Below are 25,089 nucleotides of genomic sequence, written 5' to 3'. Positions count from 1 at the left end.
TAGAACTTGTGAATGAAAGGAAATGGCAAGGAGCTATTGGAGGGAGAGGTCTACTGTGTTTTGGCAAATGTGTAGCACTCGGTGGTGATTCAACAGGCTGGGAGTGTAATTATTTAAACATCAAAATTGTTCATGGTACTCCATAGAAGCAAATATTGGTTTCTCTCCTTGTTTTTCAAAGTGCTCTAGCACAAAACTAGCCAATTTTAAAGAGAAGGGAGAAAATATGGGACAGTTGCCTAAGACATTGTAATTGTCCACCTGCTTGCTCAGGTATATCTACAGGATGAAATTTATTTGGAGATCACACTGCAGAAAGAACATCGTTGTTATTGTCATTTAGTTGCTAAGTCATGTCTGACTCTTCGCCACCCTGTGGACTGTAGCCCACCAGGCTTCTGTCCATGGGATCTCCCTGGCAAGAACACTGGAGTGGGTTGCCATTTCCTTCTCCAGGAGGTTTTCCTGACCCAGGGTTCCCATGTCTCCCTGCTTTGCAGATGGATTCTTTACCGCTAAGCCACCTGGGAAGCCCAGAAAGAACAGCATCCTATACTAAATTCTGTTTTTAGCTCTACCCATACTAGCTGGGTGATTTTAAGCAAATTATTTAATTCATGTTCTTCTTAGCTTCCTTATAGTTCTTGTCTCCTTGTTAAGAGATTTACATGAAATCATGTGAGAAAACAATGAGCCGAAGCTGAGGTCTGGCACATGGAAGGTCCTCAGTAAATAAGAGCTTCTATTCTGGTCAATATGACCACAACAACTGAAACTGCTATGTTATTATCATGGACCTTCAAATGTGACATGCAGTGAGTCTCTGTCTCTCCTTACACATGTGAGATATGTCCCCTGACTTGAAGAAATTTATAGCTTCGTTTCATGGCTTTAAGGAGCTCATTTTCTATTCTAGACCAGCTATTTAAAGCAGATAGGGAACAATACAATGTAATCATCACGGAACCACTGTAGCCCCTGTGGTGCTTATTGGAAGTACAGACCTGGGCTTTCCTAAAACCAGTGGTTTGAAAGGTCTGGGCTCAGTTCCTCTGTATTTTTGACTAGAGCTCTAGGGGATTCTTCTATGGGTTCTAAAAAAAAAAAAAAGATTATGTTCATGGTACTTCGGAATTTTCAGATGTATGTATTTTAGAGTCTCTGACCAAACAGTTCATAAAGGTGCCTTGACTGAGTTCTGGGTTTTTCCATTCTCAATCTTATCAATATGTTGCTTGCTCCATATGTTGTTTTAAATAAAATTTTTGATATTTTGCAACATCTTCATCCTTTTTTATAGAGCTTTTAAGATTTTTTTGCAAAGCTATAATGTTTTATTACTACCTTCAAGCTTATTTTTTTTAGATGTTAGATTAAAATTCCTTGATGAGCCTACAAAATGTTAAAGATGCTATATTGTATCCTGTTCAGGCTGGACTTGGCTTCTCTGAGGACAGGCCTATGAGTAATTCTCTGTCCTATGTGAAATGTTTAGGTGAAGTTTCTTCTGGATCTCTGAGGATTGGCACGGTTAGTGCACCAATCTATAATGCCCACGAGAAAATGAAAGTGCCTGATGTTTTGTTCTATGACAACATCCAGGTAAGATCAGGATTTTGCAATCATGGGTAATTAAATCGCCTCTTACACTGTGGTAATTAACTCCAATTCAAGTATAACTGATGTCTATGTTTGTAATCTGCTAAGTCGCAAAGAGTCCGACACGACTGAGTGACTGTACTGAACCGAACTGAACTGAAGTTTCATTCAGATGTTGCGGAATGAGGTGTTGAAACATCTTTTATTAGTGCATTGTAAAGTTATGAATTCTTTCCAAAGTTACTTGAGAATGGAAAGAGTTGCTGCAATGATTAAAGTAATAAATTTTATGTGCGCACATAACTACACTTTAAGTAAAATGAATATATTATTAAATTAAAAACAAAAAGCACTTGTATTCATTCTCCTGCATTTTTGTTAGTTAAATCATTTCAAGTAATTGAAAGGATGTATCCTATGTATTCTTTTCCTCACGTTTCTTTCCCTTTTCTGAAAATGCCTAGTATTTTTCTATTCTTTACTTTTTAAAATCTTTTTTCAGTGGACCAGAGTAGACAAATTTCCACTTGTATATGGTGCTTCCACTAAGACACAGAAATAAGTGTGTGCCCAGAAAGCTGTATTATAGATGTTTACTTTAATAAGAAATTTTTCCAGAGAAAATTATTCATAATATAAAAGGATTTTTTCTTTTCCAGATTTTCTGTCATGTGGTCATATATTTATTTTATAATATAAAACATACTTAAATATTTCTCTAATATTTGGCCACCAATTTGCATATATATTATAATCCCACGTTTACAAATTATGTTTGAAGTACTTCTTGCCATTTTCTCTATATTAAGGAATTAGAGAATTAAAGTATTTTTATCTGCCATTCCCCAATTCTGATTGTTGTCCTAATTTATATCCCTACATTATATTAACAATAAAAGGTATCTAGGCAAATTCTTCTTTCTCCATTAAAGTCTTGATTAAATATTTTTGAAGTCTGTCCAAATTATAATTACCCATGACATAGCGAAAGGCATAGCCTGGATTTGCTTTTTCTTTTTTTTTCATTCTATGGGCCATTAACTAACGTCAGTTTTATTTTTCTTCCAAAGAATTAATGCTCTTATACAAGCAGGGAACAAAAGAACAGAAAATAAGGTTACTTATAAGGCACAAAGGAATAAAGAATCTTGTCTGTCAAAGACCAAAACATGCTTGTAAGGAAAATATTTTCAAGCATTTGTGCTACCACACTCTGTTCATGTAGTAGAAAGGAATGAATTAAAAAGAATCAGGAAACTTTGTCATAAGTGACAATTTGAAAAACTCCATGGCAGCAAAGATTGAAAAGACTTCCCAGCGTGTACGAATGGAGGAAATTCAGTAGCAGGGAGGGCCATCGTGCCCTTGGACACGGCATCTGTTGCCATGGTGTTCGTGACCCAGACGTGGAGGACCGCAGGGCTGCTGTGAACTTTACGCAGTGGCCCTGAGGGATTTCTGTAGCCTGTCTCCAAACGTACCCTCTCTTCACAAAGCATTATGAATTAACCATTAATGAAAAGTGCTAGCTGTGCCAGTTCTCGGAACGGTGACCTGATTAAATTCAGTTTTGTTGCGTGTGTTACTATTGTCCTTTCTGCCGCACTTCACCTATGAAGCAGTGTCTTCCGTGCCTCTTGAATATTCAGGTGCTTCTTTACCATCTTGTTCTGTGCCTGTGGTCTCCTTGCCACTCTGTGTTGTAATTGATTTTTAAAACACGTTTTCCACACTACTAAGATAAAACCTTGTGTTGTTGTTTTAATTTTGTATCTGTAGCACATAGCATAGTGCCTGGCATATAGTGACTATTGAGTAAATATGTGTTGAGTGAATTAATGAAAGAGAGAAAAAGATTTTGAATGTTCTTAATTAGGAGTATATTTTTATTATATCTCTCTTTAAGGAATATTTTACTTGCAGTAGTAAAGAGGAGAAACTGGAGGAGTGATTAGTAGCCTCTTAAACCTAATGAACTTCAGAGCTGAAAAAAAAATTTTTTTTTTAATGTCTGCCTTGTATCTATGCTTATTCTAGGATATTATTGGAATGGTCAAAAGTTGGTTCAGGTTTTTAAACCCAAACAAACCTTTTGACCAATATCAGAACACAGAGATTAAAGTACATACATCCACAGTTCCAGGGCTCAAGTTGCCTGAATCTCGCAAGGGGAAAAGCAAGCAAGTGTACATGGTTACTGTACAGTGTGATTGAAGTACATACAGGTTACTATGGTAGCATTGATGAGGTGATGGTCCCAGATTGGAGTGATCCTGGAAAGTGAGTTCACTACGTGAAGTTGAAAGACTCAGGCAGAGACACTAGCATCTGCAGAGACGTGGCTACATAAGAGTGGAGCTCGTTTAGGAAGCTACAGCTAATTAATTGTCATGGCCAGAGGTGAGGTTTAAAATGGAAGAATGACAAGACATGAGGCTGATGAGTTAAAGGTCATATTATATGGGCCTTGCTAATGAAGGAACTGGGAAACTATTCAGAAGAAGTGAGAAAGCTGTTGAAAGCTTCGAGGAACATTTCTACTTTTGCCCACTTTGCATTCATTCTGTATTATTACCTGTGAGTTGAAACAAAGACAGAGAGGGACTAGTTAGGAGGCAGTGGCAGTGGTCCAGGTGGACTTAGGGAGGGTCTGAACGAAGACAGAGACAGCGGGGACAGAGTGGAGAGGACACACCAGAGCCACACAGGAGGCAGGGAGAGCCGATGGGGCTTTCTGTTGGATGAAAGTCAGAGAGCCTCCCTCACGGAGCACGTGGTCTGCTGGGAAAGTCCACAGAAGAGTAAAGAGGAAATGATTCTCCACTGTGCCTGTGATTGAAACACAGTAGGAGAGTGGCAGGGGATGCGCTTGAGACTAAATCAAAAAGATAAGGAGTGATCCTTGTTCCGAAGGTATTAGTTATTCACAGAGTTTTGGGGAAGAGAAAAACTGACATATTGTGAACCGAGAAATGACTGGCAGTACCGTGGAGCACATACTGACTCAAGGAGACACTGAAGTCTGAGATGCCACATTGGTGGGTAGGAATCTAGGCCAGAGAGGAGAAGGAAAAACGTGGATGAAAGCCATGGGAATGGGGAAAAAAAAGAATAGATACAGTAGATTTGAGGTGGCTGGATAGCTTAGATTTAGCTTTTGCTAAGAGCCAACTGAGTTGGGCAGGAAGATGGTGATGATTGGGTCAGGTTGTAGAAAATGATGCTATTAATTGGGATTAGAAATACAGGCTAAAGCATGAAGCTGTGGAGAAAGGAATGAGCCACGTTTTGGGTGTATTAAGTTCTAGGAGACCGGGAAACAGCCAAGTATAATTCAATATTTGCTCAGAAATGTGGGGCTGGAGTCAAGAAGAAAGGTCTTGCTGTTGAAGATCAGTGTAAAGTTAGTGGTTGAAGTCATGGAATGGATGAGTGGATTTAGGGAGAGTAGGGTCAGCAGTGAGTCTTCCAGCACTGAGCTGCACGTTGCCCTCCTTCCCCCTTCAGATGGGTGCCCACATACAAGAAGGCTTAACCTGGTCTGCCCAATCCCATGGTTCCCAGGAAAGCAGGTAACGAGGGAGTGAAAGAGAACAGAAAAAGGAAGAAAATCGGTATTTAAGGAGGAATTGCTGCAAAAAGAAGAAGATACAACCCAAAACACCATGGAGAAAAACCGTTAGAGAGGTAGAAGGGAATCAGGAGAGGAGATCTTGAAGAAATTGTCTGTGGTACCGAGGGGGCCGAGAGATTAAGAGAATTACGTAGGCATGACCTTAGCCTTAGCTAACATTTGTTGACTTGAATAATTCTAGTTAGATGTAATCAGGGCAAAAAGTAGGAAGACATGAGAAAAAGTAAAGACAACAACTATAGTTTGGATTATTATTCACTATTCACATTGTTTTTTTACCTGCTAGCTAGGTGTTTGTTCCAACTTTTCTATCTATTTTTCATGGAGATTAGGCCAGGTATTTCTGGAAGAACTTAATGTTTTCTGGAAATCAGCACTGATTGTTCATCTTAGTTAGAAGAGTTCTGCAGACCAAATTATCACTAGAACTCAAATTAGAAGCCAAATGTTGTAAGTCTCCCTTTAAACTTCGGTAACTGTGTACCCTCGTTTACTCAAAATAGTCCCTGTTTATACTTGTTGTCCCAGCATAATTATTAATAGCATCTCATTTTATTCTATAAAGTACTCCAGAATGAACAAAATAGCTCACCCTACTTCAAGCCCCATTAAAACTCCAGTTCCATGGTTTATCTGAAAGCATTTTTTAAAAATTACCAAGATAAACATTAAGGAAAACTCATCTGTTCTTGAAGGAGGGAGAAAACTTTTTTAGTTTTTCTAGAAACTCTGCAAGAAAATATTGGTATTACTTAACATGAGAAGTAAAAGGAAAATATTTTAGATGTGGGAAAAAAAATCACACATCAAGTTTAAAAAAAAGACTGGCAAACGAGAACAATATCTACAGCATATATAAGATGCAAAAGGTTAAGTTGCCTTTTTCACAAACAGAGAACTTCAATAACTTTAGTACTTTGAGGCCTTTATTGTTTTGATACAGAAAACCAAGAGGAAATACAGATATGAATCGTTCCAGTCTGTAGTTCTCCCTTTAATCCTGGATGAGCCTTTTTGACCTACTTATGATTGTCCTATTTTTCAAGATACAAAAGAGCAATGTAATTTCCTCTGTGACTACTGTGAACAACTTTAATCTTATTCTTATTATATTGTGTCATGTTTTGAACTTAAAAATATGAAAAAATTTTAAAAATATATAATTTTTTGGAGTATAGTTGCTGACATTTTTAATTCTAAACCTACACATATGCGTTGAAAGTCATAGTTAAGAAGTCAATGTAAGATTTTCCATGAAATCTCCAATTGTTTTAGAAAACCTTTATATATTTACATTAGTAAGTATTAAGTTAAATATCACATTAAATTATAAGCCAACTCTCCATAGTACAATAGCTGAAAAATATTTGAGTCACATTATAAAAACTCTTTGAAATATGTATCAGTCAGTGGTTGAGTCTTGCTGAGGTAGACCATTTCAGGTCTTCAATATGAGTGACCCAATTGGTTATATAACTTATTTTTGACCGCAGCATGCATTTTAATTTTTTAGTGTAATCAAATTGAGAACTGTCTATTCTAATAAATGTTTTTCTTTCCATGAAGATATCTTTATAGCTGTCAACTTTCTTATTTCGCATTGATTATGCAAAGCACAATTAACCTCTAGTTGTTTTTCCTCTAGCACATGATAGTGATGGAAGATATGCTCAAAGACTTTCTTCTTGGAGAACACCTATTATTGGTTGGAAACCAGGTGAGTTATGGCTGAAACCAGGTACTAATGAATACTAATGAAACCAGGTACTAATAATAATATGGTTTAACTTGTAAAAGAATGAAACTAGAACACTTTCTAACACCATACACAAAAATAAACTCAAAATGGATTAAAGATCTAAACGTAAGACCAGAAACTATAAAACTCCTAGAGGAGAACATAGGCAAAACACTCTCTGACATACATCACAGCAGGATCCTCTATGACCCACCTCCCAGAATATTGGAAATAAAAGCAAAAATAAACAAATGGGACCTAATTAACCTTAAAAGCTTTTGCACATCAAAGGAAACTATTAGCAAGGTGAAAAGACAGCCTTCAGAATGGGAGAAGATAATAGCAAATGAAGCAACTGACAAACAACTAATCTCGAGAATATACAAGCAACTCCTACAGCTCAACTCCAGAAAAATAAATGACCCAATCAAAAAATGGGCCAAAGAACTAAATAGACATTTCTCCAAAGAAGACATACAGATGGCTAACAAACACATGAAAAGATGCTCAACATCACTCATTATCAGAGAAATGCAAATCAAAACCACTATGAGGTACCATTTCACACCAGTCAGAATGGCTGCAATCCAAAAGTCTACAAGTAATAAATGCTGGAGAGGGTGTGGAGAAAAGGGAACCCTCTTACACTGTTGGTGGGAATGCAAACTAGTGCAGCCACTATGGAGAACAGTGTGGAGATTCCTTAAAAAACTGGAAATAGACATGCCTTATGATCCAGCAATCCCACTGCTGGGCATACACACTGAGAAAACCAGAAGGGAAAGAGACACGAGTACCCCAATGTTCATCGCAGCACTGTTTATAATAGCCAGGACATGGAAGCAACCTAGATGTCCATCAGCAGATGAATGGATAAGAAAGCTGTGGTACATATACACAATGGAGTATTATTCAGCCATTAAAAAGAATACATTTGAATCAGTTCTAATGAGGTGGATGAAACTGGAGCCTATTATACAGAGTGAAGTAAGCCAGAAAGAAAAACACCAATACAGTATACTAACGCATATATATGGAATTTAGAAAGATGGTAACAATAACTCTGTGTACGAGACAGCAAAAGAGACACTGATGTATAGAACAGTCTTATGGACTCTGTGGGAGAGGGAGAGGGTGGGAAGATTTGGGAGAATGGCATTGAAACATGTAAATATCATGTATGAAATGAGTTGCCAGTCCAGGTTCGATGCACGATACTGGATGATTGGGGCTGGTGCACTGGGACGACCCAGAGGGATGGAATGGGGAGGGAGGAGGGAGGAGGGTTCAGGATGGGGAACACATGTATACCTGTGGCGGATTCATTTTGATATTTGGCAAATCTAATACAGTTATGTAAAGTTTAAAAATAAAATAAAATTAAAAAAAAAAAAAAATAATATGGTTTAAAAGCCGTATGTTTCTTCTGCTTGAGGGAGTAAGTTTTCAAAAACGATTTTTTTCCCCCTAACTAAATGACTAGTTGAAATTAAACAATAGGGTCTTCTACCTTCTAAACTTTAGAATTACCTCAGGGCTTAAATCACTGCCTCCCACCCGCCCCATTCAATCTTCCATCAATTCCTATCCATTCTGCCTTATAAATATCTTCTTTCTGATACCTGTCACCCAGCCCAGCTCACCACCACCTATCACTTGGCTTACAGAAGTGGTTTCCTAATACAAGGTTCTTAGACTCAAGCTTACACTCACTGTGATCCACTTTCCACTCTGCAGCCAGATGGATACTTGTGAAACTAAAATCTGAGCATTTTTTTGCTCAAGTTGGTTCCCCATTGCCCTTCAGATCAGATCAGATCAGTCGCTCAGTCGTGTCCGACTCTGCGACACCATGAATTGCAGCACGCCAGGCCTCCCTGTCCATCACAAACTCCCGGAGTTCACTCAGACTCACGTCCATCGAGTCAGTGATGCCATCCAGCCATCTCATCCTCTGTCATCCCCTTCTCCTCCTGCCCCCAATCCCTCCCAGCATCAGGGTCTTTTCCAATGAGTCAACTCTTCACATGAGGTGGCCAAAGTACTGGAGTTTCAGCTTTACCATCATTCCTTCCAAAGAAATACCAGGGCTGATCTCCTTCAGAATGGACTGGTTGGATCTCCTTGCAGTCCAAAGGACTCTCGGGAGTCTTCTGCAACACCACAGTCCAAAAGCATCAATTCTTCGGCGCTCAGCCTTCTTCACAGTCCAACTCTCACATCCACACTTTACCACAGGAAAAACCATAGCCTTGACTAGACGAACCTTTGTTGGCAAAGTAATGTCTCTGCTTTTGAATATGCTATCTAGGTTGGTCATAACTTTCCCTCCAAGGAGTAAGCGTCTTTTAATTTCATGGCTGCAGTCACCATCTGTAGTGATTTTGGAGCCCAGAAAAATAAAGTCTGACACTGTTTCCACTGTTTCCCCATCTATTTCCCATGAAGGTGTAGTCTTTAGTATGGCTTCAAGGGTCCTTCAGGAGCAGCCCCTGCCCACCTACCCAGTCCTAAGGTTTGGCTCCCTCCTTTCTTGCATTTGGCGTTAGCTTGAGCCACATTGAGGGCTTCCCAGGTGGCTCAGGGCTAAAGAATCCGCCTGCCAATGCAGGAGACCTGGGTTCGATCTCAGGGTCAGGAAGATCCCCTGGAGGAGGAAATGGTAACCCACTCCAGTATTCTTGTCTGAGAAATCCCATGGACAGAGGAGCCTGGTGGGCTATAGTCCATGGGGTTGCAGAGAGTCTGACGTGACTGAACCACTAACCTCAATGAGCCACTCTGAACTTCCTTCAGTCCTCAGCTCCACTCCGGTCCTCGAAGCATGTTCTTCTCTCTGCCTGGAGCACTCGCCATCCCCTTCCCACACCCCGCTTCTCTAACTCCGGAGGTGTCCTCTTGTCCCAGTGAGTTAGGCTTCCCCTGCTTCTGCATAACTTCCTCCCATCTCCCCATCATCACACTCGTCATGTGTCACTGTGTCCACATGTAGAATGACTGTCCTCCCAGCTTGTCTGTATGCTCCTCAAGGGCAGGGACCGTGCTTCTCGCGCATCTGTGTCCTTTGTTCCTGGTACAGTGCTTGCTGCCAAGTAGTAGATACTGAATACGTGTCTCTGGAGGGATGGATGGCACTTATTCTAATATCTAGAGGTTTCTGTTAATTTTCAATGGAATTACCAGACTCAGAGTGAACAGCACCTTTGGTTTTTAAAATTAGTTTAAAATTAAGGATAACAAGCTTTCAAAAGAAGTTTGGTCTTTTTTCTGTCTTGTAACTTATAAAAACAATACATATTCTTTATTAGTGCCTCAAACTTGATTTAAAAAAAAATAAAAATGGGCCAATTGAGCGTTTTTTTTTTTTTTTTTTTTTCAATAAAAATGGGCCAGTTGGGCAGTTTACTGGTTGAGTTCACAGACTTGGCAGTTAGCTGGCTAGAGGTCCAATCGCAACTCTTTTACAGATGGCTGTGACTTTGGGCACATTGCTAATGTTACTCAGGCTCAGTTTCCTGATATCTAACCTAGGAATACAAATCATATGCACTCTATTGGGCTAATGTAAGGATCACATGAGATAATGGAAAGCACTTCTCACTGTGCCTGGCTCATGGTAGGTGCTCAGTTACAATGAAATCTGTGGGTCACTGTGTTTTTAAAAAAGGCTTTAATACTCCATTTCTTTTTTTTTTTTTCCAAGCAAGAATTAAACAATGAGCAATAAAATATTCACAGTCTCCTCGTTCACTATTTATAAAGTCCTACCAACTTTTATTTAGTGAAAAATAATTTTTTCCTGATGAGTCTATGTACCAGCATGGAAGGATGAGGATCAGTTAATAGTCCGACATTCAGTATTTGATACTGAGGCCCAGGAGGTCAAGTTCTCATCCGGCTCTGAACAATCATGACTCTCCTCTCACTTTGCAAAATGATGACTTGATAGCCCAGTGTACCTCACAAAAGTTGTTAAACTCTGGCAGTGCTCTCTTTTCTGATCTTCTGTGGTTACCTGAATTGCCTTAGACACAATCTGCTGGCATCTCAACAGCTGCAGACCAAGCATACACAGAGCTGGCGGTTGAGGAATAATTTTTTTGCTAAGGAGCAGGCTTTCAAAAGGAAGGTCCCTAGAGATCAAGCTGCGATGTTCAAAAGCTTTGATGTATCCCAGCTGATACTGATGTCCTGAGATTTAGTGGGTAGAATACAGCAAGAGTTTCCTGGTAAAGGCAGGGTTTATAATTAAGTTGGATAATAGAGATAGGGCTTCATAAGAGTTGTCTAAGTTGAAAGGTTGAAGTTAGAGCTAACCAGTAACCAGAGAGACAGAGAGAGCATTCTACTCTCTGGGGGACTGGGGAGAGCTATAGGGGGCTTCCCTGGTGGCTCAGATGGTAAAGAACCTGCCTTCAATATGGGAGACCTGGGTTCGATCCCTGGGTTGGGAAGATCCCCTGGAGGAGGGCATGGCAACCCACTCCAGTATTCTTGCCTTGAGAATCCCCATGGACAGAGGAGCCTGGCAGGCTACAGGCCATGGGGTCGCAAAGAGTTGGACACAACTAAGTGACTAAGCACAACACAGCACGTATAGGGTGAAGGCAGAGTTGGAGCCAAGGATTGCTGCTTCTTTATGATCAGTGAATCAGAGACTATGAAAGTACTTTGAAATCACTCTAGAGAGCTATGCGAATGTTGGTGTGAGATCCTGTGTGTTGCCTCTAGTCTGTTCCTGTGTGTGTGTGAATGTATGCAGTCATGTCTGACTGTTTGTGACCCCATGGACTGTAGCCTGGCAGGCTCCTCTGTCCATGGAATTTTCCAGGCCAGAATACTGGAGTGGGTTGCCATTTCCTACTCCAGGGGATCTTCACAACCCAGGATCGAACTCACATCTCTTGGATCTCCTGAATTGACAGGCAGATTCTTTACCACCGTGCCACCTATTTCTAGTCCCAAGGTAAAGAATAAGGCACAAAGGGCTCGGCGTTGGGTAGAGGGAAGAGCAGCTCCCTCTCTACACATGCATGGGTGAACCCGGCATCCAGTGAGGATGGAGATCCTACCGAGTTTCAGGCTTGCCGAGAGTTGGCAAAGGAACCTCTGGGAAGACGCTGCTGAAACCCCCCGGAGGTGCCAAGCAGGAGGTGGGGTATCACACCAACCTCTCTCAATTAGCGCTGTTGTCAGCAGGTCACAGTGTCTCCCCTTCTTTTACTGGTAGGGTGTCACCCTCCACTTTGGAGAAAGAGAAATACTGAAAAACAGAGATTGCATTCATTAGAAATTTGCTATACTTAATTGTCCTTTCTCATGTCAGAAGGGTTCTTTATCCTCTCATTATAAACCTCTAAGGTGATCAGTGTCATATAATGATACCAATGTTGCAGGAACTCTAGTTGGATTTTATAAGTAAATTCTGCTACCTGTGTCCATGAAGCCATCTAGTGAAAAACGAAGTCTTTCAGGCTGTCATTTGATGTCTTCCATTGTCTAATCTCACTCCACTTGCCATCTTGTGTCTCATTTCTCCCTTGAAAATCATGCCCTCAGATTTTAACACACTGTTTTCCAAACACCTTATTGTTAGTTGCTCAGTCGTGTCCGACTCTTTGAGACCCCGTGGACTGTAGCCTGTTAAGCTCCTCTGTCCTCGGGATTTTCCAGGCTAGAATACTGGAGTGGTTTGCCATTTTCTACTCCAAGAGATCCCAACCCAGGGATTGAACCCGTGTCTCTTAATCTCCTGCATTGGCAGACGGATTCTTTACCACTGAGCCACCAGGAAGCCCAAACACCTTATCAGTGTTATATTTTAGTGTTTGATCTTCACCAGCCTGCTCTCTTCTTTCCCCCATGTTTGCCTATTCAAATCCTCCCTGTGTAAGAGGGCAGTGTGGGAACATGGAAAAGCAGAAAGCTGGGAATCCAGAGGTCTGCCTTCCTGCGCAGACTGCTTGTCTCTGTATGTACTATTGGGTTCATTGCTATCTCTCCTTAAAGGGCTTTGTCTTTTTTCGTTTTTTTTCTTTTTCTTATCTGTAAAATGATAGGACTGCAATGGGTGTTTTCTAAGGTCCCTCTGGCTGTAATATTCTGTAATATACTTCTTTAATAAAATCCTCCTGAACACTTCAGGCTGAAGGTTTGGGTCCATTCTCTGAATTGTTACAGCAGGCCATTTAGATTTCTTTTGACTACTGTTGGACTTATGCGTCCACCTGTCATCTCTCTCCTGAAAAGAGAGAGCCCCTTAAGAAGAGTCTTAGTTTTTTGTGTGTGTCCTCCCTGATGTCTTGTGCATAATAGACATTTAACAAATATACTTTAGAGGACTGCATAGAATACATTTCTGCTGAGTAGGCAAAATGATTTAGAAGTAATTTGAAGTTAAATTTAGGCTTTCTTGGATTACTTTCAGGAGATTCTAAAACGAACTGACTAAACTTCTTATTCGGTAAACTTGCACCTGTTTGATGAAAGAAATGATGAATAAGATAGAATCTAGGGAGTAAGAGAAAGTACTTAGGAGAGAAAATGCTGTCGTGGCCCGTACAGCCGGGTATGATTACACACTGATGGGATCAGGTCAGAGCCTGGCAGCATTATCACTAGGGCCGAATAGTGAGACGCTAATCATTTGATTTTTTTGAATAATGATTGAGTACTACTCAGTGTTTAGCTGGTTACATGAGGTGCAGCCCTGCACATGTGCACACTCGCCAGGTCAGCAAGGGAAACTGGACTTTCCATGGCAGCTGGCGAAACCCTCGGTGGAACTTTTCTGAATATTTTAGTCCACTTCAGTAACTTTCAAACTTGTTTTCAAAAAGTAGCGTCTGTGTTAAGATATGGGGAAGATTCTATGGTTAGACTTTTATCTTTTCCTTTATTGAAGTATAACTGACAAGAAAATTTATATTTAATGTATACAGCATGATGATTTGATATATTGGGTTTGCCAAAAACTTTGTTTGGGTTTTCCCGTAACATCTTTTTTTTTAATTTGATTAATTTATTTTAATTGGAGGATAATTACTTTACAATATTGTGGTGGTTTTTGCCATACATACATCGACATGAATCAGCCACAGGTGCTCATGTGTCCCCCCATCCTGAACTCCCCTCCCACCTTCCTTCCCACCCCATCCCTCTGGGTTGTCCCAGAGCATGGGCTTTGAGAGCCCTGCTTTATGCATCGAACTTGCACAGGTCATCTGTTTTACATATGGTAATATACATGTTTCTTACAGACACATTGTGAAAAAATTTCTCCTACTGAGTTATATACTATATTCATTATGTCACATATTTACCTTTTTATTTATATATTTATTTGCTGAGAATGTATAAGTTTTACTGTCTTAGCAAATTTCAATTATACAGCACGGTGTTTCTAACTGTAGTTACCATGTTGCACCATTAGATCCTCAGAATCTATTCATCTTCTATGTGAAAGTCTGTACTCTTTTACCAACCTTTCCCTATTTCCTCCACTGCCCAGACCCTGGCAATCACTTTTCTACTCTATTTGAATGCAATCTTTTGCACCTATGGATGCCTTATCTTTGACAAAGCAGGCAAAAATATACAATGGAGAAAAGACAATCTCTTTAACAAGTGGTTCTGGGAAAACTGGTCAGTCACCTGTAAAAGAATGAAACTAGAACAGTTTCTAATGCCATACACAAAAATAAACTCAAAATGGATTAAAGATCTAAATATAAGACCAGAAAGTATAAAACTCTTAGAGGAAAACATAGGCAGAACACTCTCTGACATAAATCACAGCAAGATCCTCTATGACCCACCTCCCAGAATACTGGAAATAAAAACAAAAATAAACAAATGGGGCTTAATTAAACTTAAAAGCTTTTGCACGACGAAGGAAACTATAAGCAAGGTGAAAAGACAGCCTTCAGAATGGGAGAAAATAATAGCAAATGAAGCAAGTGACACAGAATTAATCTCAAAAATACACAAGCAACTCCTGCAGCTCAATACCAGAAAAATAAATGACCCAATCAAAAAATGGGCCAAAGAACCAAACAGACATTTCTCCAAAGAAGACATACAGATGGCTAACAAACACATGAAAAGATGCTCAACATCACTCATTATCAGAGAAAGGCAAATCAAACCACAATGGGGTACCATCTCAGGCCAGTCAGGATGGCTGCCGTCAAAAAGTTTACAAACAATAAATGCTGGAGAGGGTGTGGAGAAAAGGGAACCCTCTTACACTGTTGGTGGAAATGCAAACTAGTACAGCCACTATGGAGAACAGTGTGGAGATTCCTTAAAAAACTGGAACTAAAATTTCCATAAAACCCAGCAATCCCCAGCATACACACCAAGGAAACCAGAATTGAAAGAGACACGTGTACCCCAATGTTCATTGCAGCACTGTTTATAATAGCCAGGACATGGAAGCAACCTAGATGTCCATCAGCAGATGAATGGATAAGGAAGTTGTGGTACATATACCCAATGGAATATCACTCAGCTATAGAAAAGAACACATTTGAGTCAGTTCTAATAAGGTGGATGAAACTGGAGCCTATTATACAGAGTGAAGTAAGCCAGAAAGAGAAACACCAATACAGTATAATAACGCATATATATGGAATTTAGAAAGATGGTAACAACCACTCTATATGCAAGACAGCAAAAGAGGCACAGATGTAAAGAACAGACTTTTGGACTTTGTGGGAGAAGGTGAAGGTGGGACGATATGAGAGAATAGCATTGAAACATGTATCTTAGCATATGTAAGATAGATGACCAATGCAAATTTAATGCATGAAGCAGGGCACCCAAAGCTGGTGCTCTGGGACAACCCAGAGGGGTGGGGTGGGGAGGGAGGTTGGAGTGGGGTTCAGGATGGTGGGACACATGTACACCCATTGCTGATTCATGTCAATGTATGGCAAAAACCACCACAATATTATAAAGTAATTAGCCTCCAATTAAAATAAATTAATTAATTAAAAAAAAGGTTGCACATATAAATGATACCATGCAGTGTTTGTCTTTGTCTTATTTTGCTTAGCATAATGCCCACCAGGTTCATTACTATTAAGACTCTTAATTACTTCCATTTGGTGTGTATGGGAGAGAAGAAAGCCACCCATAGTATTTGTTGGCAAATGTAGAGCAGGTACTCCACAGAGGTGCCCTTTTCTAAAAACCAGTGTGGAGTTCTGTGTTCTCTTTCCCGGTGCTTTCTTCAGAGTCCTGATCGTCTGGGAGGTTCCTTGTTCAGAAATGTGTACTTCTGCAGCCGTAGTAACTCAGGTGCTTCGTCAGTACCTTTTCAAATGCCCTGCTTTATTTATTAGTGGTACTTCTGGACCACTCTTAATATTTTACGCACCTTCTCACCTGCAGCCTTTACCGACCTTGTGAATCAAAACAATGAAAAAAGGAAAAGACAGGTAAGGAGAGCTACAACTGGTAGGTTAAGAATGACTGACACTCAGCTCTCATGGGATGGTGTCACTGGTGTTTGCACTCAAAGGCAAAGTGACAGCCATCTGGGAAAATGCCTGTTTTAATCACATGATTTAGTTTGAAACTAAGTAAACCATTTTTAGTAGTTGATCAGGCTCCTTTTTTACTCTTTCTGAAACATTACATGCTGTGCTGTGCTTAGTCGCTCAGTCGTGTCGACTCTTTGTGACCCCATGGACTGTAGCCCACCAGGCTCCTCTGTCCATGGAGATTCTCTAAGCAAGAATACTAGAGTGGGTTGCCATGCCCTTCTCCAGAGGATCTTCCCAACCCAAGGATCGAACCCAGGTCTCTTGCATTGCAGGCAGATTTCGTACTGTCTGAGCCACCAGGGAAGCCCAAGAATACTGAAGTGGGTAGCCTATCCCTTCTCCAGGAGATTTTCCCAACCCAGGAATTGAACTGGAGTGAAACATTACGTGATGACTACTCAAAAAGCAAAAAAAGTTAATTAGAATTGAAGCTTTGGGCATTAAATATTGACAGAGAAGCCAGCAGTGGGTTGATATACAAATACAATAAAATGTAATGAATGCTATTCATACAAGCTGTCTAAACATAGTTATGGTCTACCCAGCCTTCTGTTTTGCAAATTAGAGACTGGCTGAAGTTCATGAAAGAAACTTTTCAGTAGTTGAAGTTGTCAATTTAATGTTGCTTTGAAAGATCACTCTTACTTGTAGCAACTTTTATTGTGAGGAAATTAAAGGGAATAAATGTTGATTTTGAGGTATCAATGTTTATCATCTTTATTAAGCCAAATCCCATCTTTTCTTTCCATGTATTACTATCTTTTCTAAGAATCTATGACATTAGATGAGTTTTCGTAACTGTTGGGAAGCTGAAAACAAGTCTATAAACATCACTTATAGCAACATAAAGTAGGCCCCATCTTCTTTTGGTGAAATAAAATTGATTTTATCTTTTCATTTTTCTGTGTGGGATTTTTTTTTTGGAACAGTCCATCAGCTTTCCAGTAAAAGAAGCAGAATTGCTGCTGTCAGCCAAAAGGGATAGGATACCCTGAAATTACATGTTTCATGGTCCCTTAGTATACAATGCTGCATATTGTAGGACTTTGTTAGCATGCACTATATGCATTATTTTCTACTTACTGTAATTATAACATTACATGTACCTTTCATGCAGTTAGTTTCATGCTGGGTTTTTGAAAAAAATCGTAACATGACTTTCTATTTATTTCAGCTTTCCTGACAGTAAAAAAGAGAAATGGCTGCTTACTTTCAAGCCAGTGATGCTTTTATCATCACAGCTCTCTTCAGGAATAAGCTTTCTACATAGAAAACAGACTTATGGGCATGGGGAGAGGAGAGGAGAGGGTGAGATGTATCGAAAAGAGTAACGTGGAAACTTGCATTACCATATGTAAAATAGATAGCCAACAGGAATTTGCTGTATGGCTCAGGAAACTCAAACAGGGGCTCTGTATCCACCTAGAGAGGTGGAATGGGAAGGGCGATGGGAGGGAGGCTCAAAAGGGAGGGGATGTATGTATACCTATGGGTGATTCATGTTGAGGTTTGGCAGAAAACAACAACATTCTGTAAAGCAATTATCCTTCAATTAATAAATTAAAACAGTGAGAAAAAAAAGAATACGCTTTCTTCCTCCCTGTATGTTACTTTCTTTTGGTTTGTAGAGCTTTATTATATTTGAAATACCAAGTATTCCTGGTCAATTTTTTGGGTTATAGATTCAGCTGATAGGTGCATAATTTTTTTTGTTGTTTAAAAACTCCTTAAGAATAAACTTCTGGGGACTTCTCTGGTGGTCCAGTGGTTAAGACTGTGCTTCCACTGTAGAGGCCACGAGGTCGATCTCTGCTTGGGGAGCTAAGATCCCCATGTCACACGGCGTGGTCAAAATAAATAACCTTCTGTTTCTAAATAAGGACACTTGGATTTGGAGAAGCAGTTGCATTTTATCAGATATTTGAAGGAAGAAATAGTTTAGTAATGTAGTGTTCTAGAATGCATAGGTACCCCCATTATATAAGAATTGTTTTAAACATATATAGTATTTGTTTTAAGAAGTGGAAGTTTAATCATCTGCATATAGTAATGTTTTCTCATTTGTGATGTTAAATTGCAAAGCAAGTCATCAGAATTTAATTTGTATTTAATGAGACAGTTAATAATTCACAATTGCTTCTAGGTGAATATAGTCCAATAATGTGCTAGATTTGTCAACTTTTTTTTTTTCCTTTTTTGTTTTTCACTTAAAGTGGGCCTTCTGTATGATTTTACCAAATAATAGCACTCTGGTGAAATTTTTATACTTAGGCTCTGCTTGTATTCCAGAGTCTATATTTTTTACCTTTACCAAAATTCTAATATATTTTCCTTATCAAACAAAAAGTGAGCTCTGGCTGATTTTCATAGGAGATGCCTTCTCAGTCTCTGACTTTCATGTGTTTCATGTTTCTAGAGTACTGATTCTGTAGGTACTTTTTACAATTCCATGGCACTTTCTAATCTATCAACACTGAGATCAATCTTCAGTTCAATTCAGTTCAGTTGCTCAGTCGTGTCCGACTCTTTGCAACCCCATGAATCGCAGCACGCCAGGCCTCCCTGTCCATCACCAACTCCCGGAGTTCACTCAGACTCACGTCCATCGAGTCAGTGATGCCATCCAGCCATCTCATCCTCTGTCGTCCCCTTCTCCTCCTGCCCCCAATCCCTCCCAGCATCAGAGTCTTTTCCAATGAGTCAACTCTTCGCACGAGGTGGCCAAAGTACTGGAGTTTCAGCTTTAGCATCATTCCTTCCAAAGAAATCCCAGGGCTGATCTCCTTCAGAATGGACTGGTTGGATCTCCTTGCAGTCCAAGACTCTCAAGAGTCTTCTCCAACACCACAGTTCAAAAGCATCAATTCTTCGGTGCTCAGCTTTCTTCACAGTCCAACTCTCACATCCATACATGACCACAGGAAAAACCATAGCCTTGACTAGATGGACCTTTGTTGGCAAAGTAATATCTCTGCTTTTCAGTATGCTATCTAGGTTGGTCATAACTTTTATTCCAAGGAGTAAGCGTCTTTTAATTTCATGGCTGCAGTCACCATCTGCAGTGATTTATCTTAGCATCTCTTAATTTTATTTTCCTCCTGAAAGCTGAAATGGCTCCCCTTGCCTATCCGATAAAATCTCTTTCAAAGAGAAATGCTCAAAAAAACCTATGACCTGTCTCCAAACCTCTTTTGTAGTTCTAGTTCTTCCAAGTCAGAGTTTCTTACCCTTCCTGAGTACACAGTGGGCTTCCCAGGTGGTGCTAGTGGTAAAGAACCCGCCTGCCAGTGCAGGAGACATAAGAGACGTGGGTTTGATCCCTCAGTCAGGAAGATCCCCTGGAGGAGGGCGTGGCGACCCACGCCAGTATTCTTGCCTGGTGAATCCCATGGCCAGAGGAGCCTGGCAGGCTACAGTGCATAGGGTTTCAGAGCCAGACACGACTGAAGCCGCTTAGCACACACACAAGTACATGATGCCTTTCTATTCTCCCAGCCATTTTACATATTGTTTGCTTCATATGAACTTCTTCCTCTCATCTTTCCCTGTGAAAATCCTGTAGTTTACAAGAGCTCAGATTTTTTTTCCCCTGTGAAGCTTGTCTTAGTCTCCCCCAAATAGAAATAATCTTGTTTTCCTTGGAACATTTATAGTATTTTATCAGTGTTTAATTCATTCTTCTCTTAAAGTTGTTTTGATTTTTAAATTTCACCTATAATTGAATTATAAGTTTCTTATGAGCAAGGATTAAAAATGGTAATAATTGTATGTTTTACAATTTCCAATATACTTTAAAAAATCATTTCATGTAGTTCTATGGAAACCCTTTGAGATAAATATTTTTATTTTCCATACTTGACAAATAGACTGAAGCTCAAAAAGTTTCAATATCTGCTCAAGATCACATAGCTAATTAATGGCTGAGTTAGGACTCACATCTTCCAAGTTCATGCTTTTTTTCCACCATACCATGATTTTCCAGGTGGCCCTCATGATGAAGAACATACCCGCCAATGCAGAAGACATAAGAGATGTGGGTTTGATCCCTGGGTCCGGAGGATCCCCTGGAGTAGGAAATGGCAGTCCACTCCAGTATACTTGCCTGGAAAATCCCATGGTTAGAGGAGCCTGGTGAGCTACGGTCCATAGGGTTGCAAAGAGTTGAACACGACTGAAGCGACTTAGCACCCACGCACACTAATTCTTATACTAGTAATACAGCAGCAATAGCAACAACAATATTATGTAATAGCTAACTTATATTCAGTGCTTATAATAAGCCAGGAGCTATGCTTTACATACAGAGTTCAGGGCATTTTGAATTTTTCTATTATGAAATTATAAAATATATTCTATAAAAAGTAGAGTATATAATGAACACCTTTGTCCCCATAACTTTGTTTCAACAATTACCAGAATTTTGTTCATCTTGTTTTAATCTGTGTTGAACATATTATCTGTATGTTGTCTTTTAAAAGACCATACTTTTACATAATGGATTTTTCTTATACTATCTTAGTTTTTATCTCTTACATCACCACAATCTGATCATTACACCTAACAAATTAATAATACCCCTTAATATACACTGATACCCTACATTCGGTTTTCCTCAGTTCTCCCCAGTGTCACTTTGCAGTTGGTTTGTTTCCATCAGCAGGCAAACAAGAGTGGACACTTCAGTTGATGTACCTCCTGAGTCCCTTTGAAAGTTGAAAGATATGTTCTCCTATTCTCTTTATCCTGAGAGATATTGACCCACTTTCATGAATATAAACATTGTATCAAAATTATACCAATATCGATGAACTTACAGTGAGGAAGTATTTTCTAAAGTAAATTTCATCAGCCCAATTTCACTTCTTAATTAATTTACATAATGCAATGAAACCATATTCATTTCTTCCAGACTAGAAATTTCTGTCTGAATTACTTCCCAACAATTAAAAAAATTGTTTTTTTCCCCTGAATTTTCATAGCATTTAATTTTGAAATCTTTTATACACTGTGAAAATCAGTAAGCATATATTTAATACTGACTAAGGAGGACTCTATACACATTGTTACTACGTAATTCTATATAATCCTTTGTATCTCATACCATCTGTTAATTAGAGGCTTATAATGAACAGATTTAGTTTTTTTCTGGTATGGGCTTAGTAAATGTTTGTTGAATTATTTAATATTGAGATACTGTGAATATTTTATTGCCAAAATTAAAGAATGTGTGGATTTTGTTAATTAATCGTCTGAACTGTGCAGTGGCAGATTGTTGCTGTGTAGCATCAGAAACACACCGTGTTGCTATGCCAGAATAATTGTCTAATGTCTGTAGATGGATGGAACAGTTTGTCCAGACTTCCCCGCCTGTGTCCCCAGCTGCTAGTGGCAGCAGGGAATTTGATAATAAAGTGTGCCGTGCTTCTCATAGCTACAATGGCTTAGGAGTCCCAAGGCTATACAATATTTGCTTTCATCAAGCATAATGCGATCTTTATTTGATATCATATTATTTTGTGTCCCTTCTCAAACCTCTTGCTATGGAGTTGCCTAAAGTACAATATGGAAATTCTTTGCCATGCTGCACAAATTGTTGCTGTTCAGTCACTAAGACGTGTCCAACTCCTTAATGACACCATGGACTGTAGCCCGCCAGGCTCCTCTGCCCATGGGATTTCCCAGGCAAGAATACTGGAGTGAGCTGCCATTTCCTCCTCCAGGGGCTCTTCCCAACCGAGGGATTGAACCAGTGTCTTCTGCATTGGCAGGCAGGTTCTTTACCACTGAGCACCAGGGAAGCCCGCGTGTTCTCTTTGATCTTCAGTTTATCCATCCAGTGTTTCTTAGGAGTGTTTTTCTTGCCTTCGTTCTGAATCTGTATATCGCTCTTGTAAGCACGTTGATTTCTTTCCCCCCACAGTATTTATTTTGGCTGCTTTGGTTATACCAAGTGACCAAACTACCAAAGAGTCTAACTTTGCCATTTACAGCAGCACATGATTTCAAAGGGAAATTTCAGGGATGTGGATTTTATTATTCCTGTTTGAAAAGGAGCTTTTGATTTGCCGGGAAGCTTTATCAGTGTGTTTTAAAGCCATGCAAACTAGTAGTGCAATCGAAAGCTGTGTTGTTCTGCCTGACTTTCGGGCGCTGTTTCTGGATCTGTTACAGGGAACCTGTTTATGCAAATGTTCAGAACTGTTTACTGTGCACTTTAGTTCTTTTTTTCTGGATACATAAATAATGTATGTTCACTGAGAGAATTTGGAAGAGAAGAAATTTCCAGTGATTCCTAAAGCAGGGACCTCTCACTGTGTTATTGGATTAAAAACTATTAGAATAAGATCGTGTTTGGAGATCAGCTTATCTAGGCCGTCTTTATTCAAATGAATGAAGATGGTGGTAGAAACCTCTACCTGAGACAGATTAAGGAGGATTGATTGTCTGAGTCTCCCTACTGCTTGTATAATAAGTATATTTTCAGGCATTTTAGACAAAGAATTAAAAGTTTCAACATTTGATGAAAACTTTATGGTTATTTTAAGAAAGCAATTTATTTCTCCTAATGCTACTGAAATAACTAGCTTTTTAGTTGTTATGTTTGACTGCAATTGGTATTTGTTGATGACATTCATACAATTAGTGTTTCTAAGGAAAATTAGGACCCTATGAAAAAAATCTTTAAGTTTTATACAAATGGAGCCAACTCTATGAAAGTTATTGAAGAATTAGGAGGAACTGGAGGGAAGGCCAAAAGTTAAGATGCTTCAGAGAGCACGTGGCAAGCTGAACACTAGCCATGCAAGCAAGCACTCACTTGGAGACCATTTTAAAAATTACTGCAGAAGAAAGAAAATTGACTTCCTCACCTTCTCCCTTCTGAACCTTGCACACAGGGAGTTCCTGGATACATGTTTTAGGCTGTTTTATAATCTTTGAGTAACTGATTTATGACTCCACAACATTAGAATAATAAACTTTCATATACAGCAATTCAGAGAGACTACCTCCTGACATTGTGTTTTGCAATATAGTGAAGCGGAGAACAGCCCCCTCTTTTAAGTCAGAGTGAATTTGCCTTTAAAATCCCATTGTTTGCAGGATCCTAACTGCTTAGAACTTAAGTTTGCGTGCTTGCATGCTCAGATATGATAGACAGAGTGCCTGTTGAACTATGGATGAAGGTTCGTGACATTGTACAGGAGGCAGGGATCAAGACCATCCCCAAGAAAAAGAAATGCAAAACAGCAAAATGGTTGTCTGAGAAGTCCTTACAAATAGCTGAGAAAAGAAGAGAAGTGAAAGGCAAAGGAGAAAAGGAAAGACATACCCATCTGAATTCAGAGTTCCAAAGAATAACAAGGAGAGATAAGAAAGCCTTCCTCAGTGATCAATGCAAAGAAATAGAGGAAAACAATAGAATGGAAAAGACTATAGAGCTCTTCAAAAAAAATTAGAAATACCAAGAGAATTTCATGCAAAGTTGGGCTCAATAAAGGACAAAAATGGTATGAACCTAACAGAAGCAGAAGATATTAAGAAGAGTTGATAAGAATACACAGAAGAACTAAACAAAAAAGATCTTCATGACCCAGATAGCCACGATCTTGTGATCACTCACCTAGAGCCAGACGTCCTGAAGTGTGAAGTCAAGTGGGCCTTAGGAAGCATCCCTATGAACAAAGCTAGTGGAGGTGATGGAATTCCAGCTGAGCTATTTCAAATCCTAAAAGATGATGCTGTGAAAAGTGCTGCACTCAATATGCCAGCGAATCTGGAAAATTCAGCAATGATCACAGGACTAGAAAAGCTCAGTTTTCATTCTAATCCCTAAGAAAAGCAATGCCAAAGAATGTTCACATACTTGCACTCATCTGACATGCTAGCAAAGTAATACTCAAAATTCTCCAAGCCAGGCTTCAACAGTACATGAACTGTGAACATCCAGATGTTCAAGCTGGATTTAGAAAAGGCAGAGGAACCAGAGATCAAATTGCCAACATCTGTTGCAGCATAGAAAAAGCAACAGTATTCCAGAAAAACACATCTACTTCTGTTTTATTGACTATGCCAAAGCCTTTGACTGTGTGGATCACAATAAACTGTGAAAAATTCCTCAAGAGATGGGAATACCAGACCACCTGACCTGCCTCCTGAGAAATCTGTATGCACGTCAAGAAGCAACAGCTAGAACCAGACATGGACCAACAGACTGGTTCTAAATTGGGAAAGGAGTACGTCAAGGCTGTATGTTGTCACCCTACTTATTAAACTTATATGCAGAGTACATCATGCAAAATTCTGGGCTGGATGAAGCACAAGATGGAATCAAGATTGCCAGGAGAAATATCAATAACCTCAGATATGCAGATGACACCACCCTTATGGCAGAAAGTGAAGAGGAACTAAAGAGCCTCTTGATGAAAGTGAAAGAGGAGAGTGAAAAACCTGGCTTGAGACTCAGCATTCAAAAAATGAAGATCATGGCATCTGGTCCCATCACTTCATGGCAAATAGATGGGGAAAAAATGAAAACAGTGATAGACTTTGTTTTTATCATCTCTCAT

At 39.5% G+C, this 25,089-nt stretch overlaps 1 protein-coding gene across 3 annotated transcripts in view; it reads left to right on the top strand.

Moving 5' to 3' along the window:
* Positions 1-25,089, top strand: part of VWA8 (von Willebrand factor A domain containing 8) — a 375,174-nt gene that overhangs the window by 127,203 nt on the left and 222,882 nt on the right. For all 3 annotated transcript variants that reach the window (XM_055541970.1, XM_055541972.1, XM_055541971.1), the window contains exons 19-20: positions 1,496-1,602; positions 6,879-6,950. In XM_055541970.1, coding sequence (XP_055397945.1) covers positions 1,496-1,602; positions 6,879-6,950 — 179 coding nt within the window. The remainder of the gene's footprint in view (positions 1-1,495; positions 1,603-6,878; positions 6,951-25,089) is intronic.

The sequence above is a fragment of the Bubalus kerabau genome, chromosome 12 (genome assembly GCF_029407905.1).
Source record: "Bubalus kerabau isolate K-KA32 ecotype Philippines breed swamp buffalo chromosome 12, PCC_UOA_SB_1v2, whole genome shotgun sequence".
In the NCBI taxonomy this organism is placed as follows: domain Eukaryota; kingdom Metazoa; phylum Chordata; class Mammalia; order Artiodactyla; family Bovidae; genus Bubalus; species Bubalus kerabau.
The sequence above is the reverse complement of the archived record's forward strand: the minus strand, read 5'-3'. Positions and strand labels throughout refer to the sequence as shown.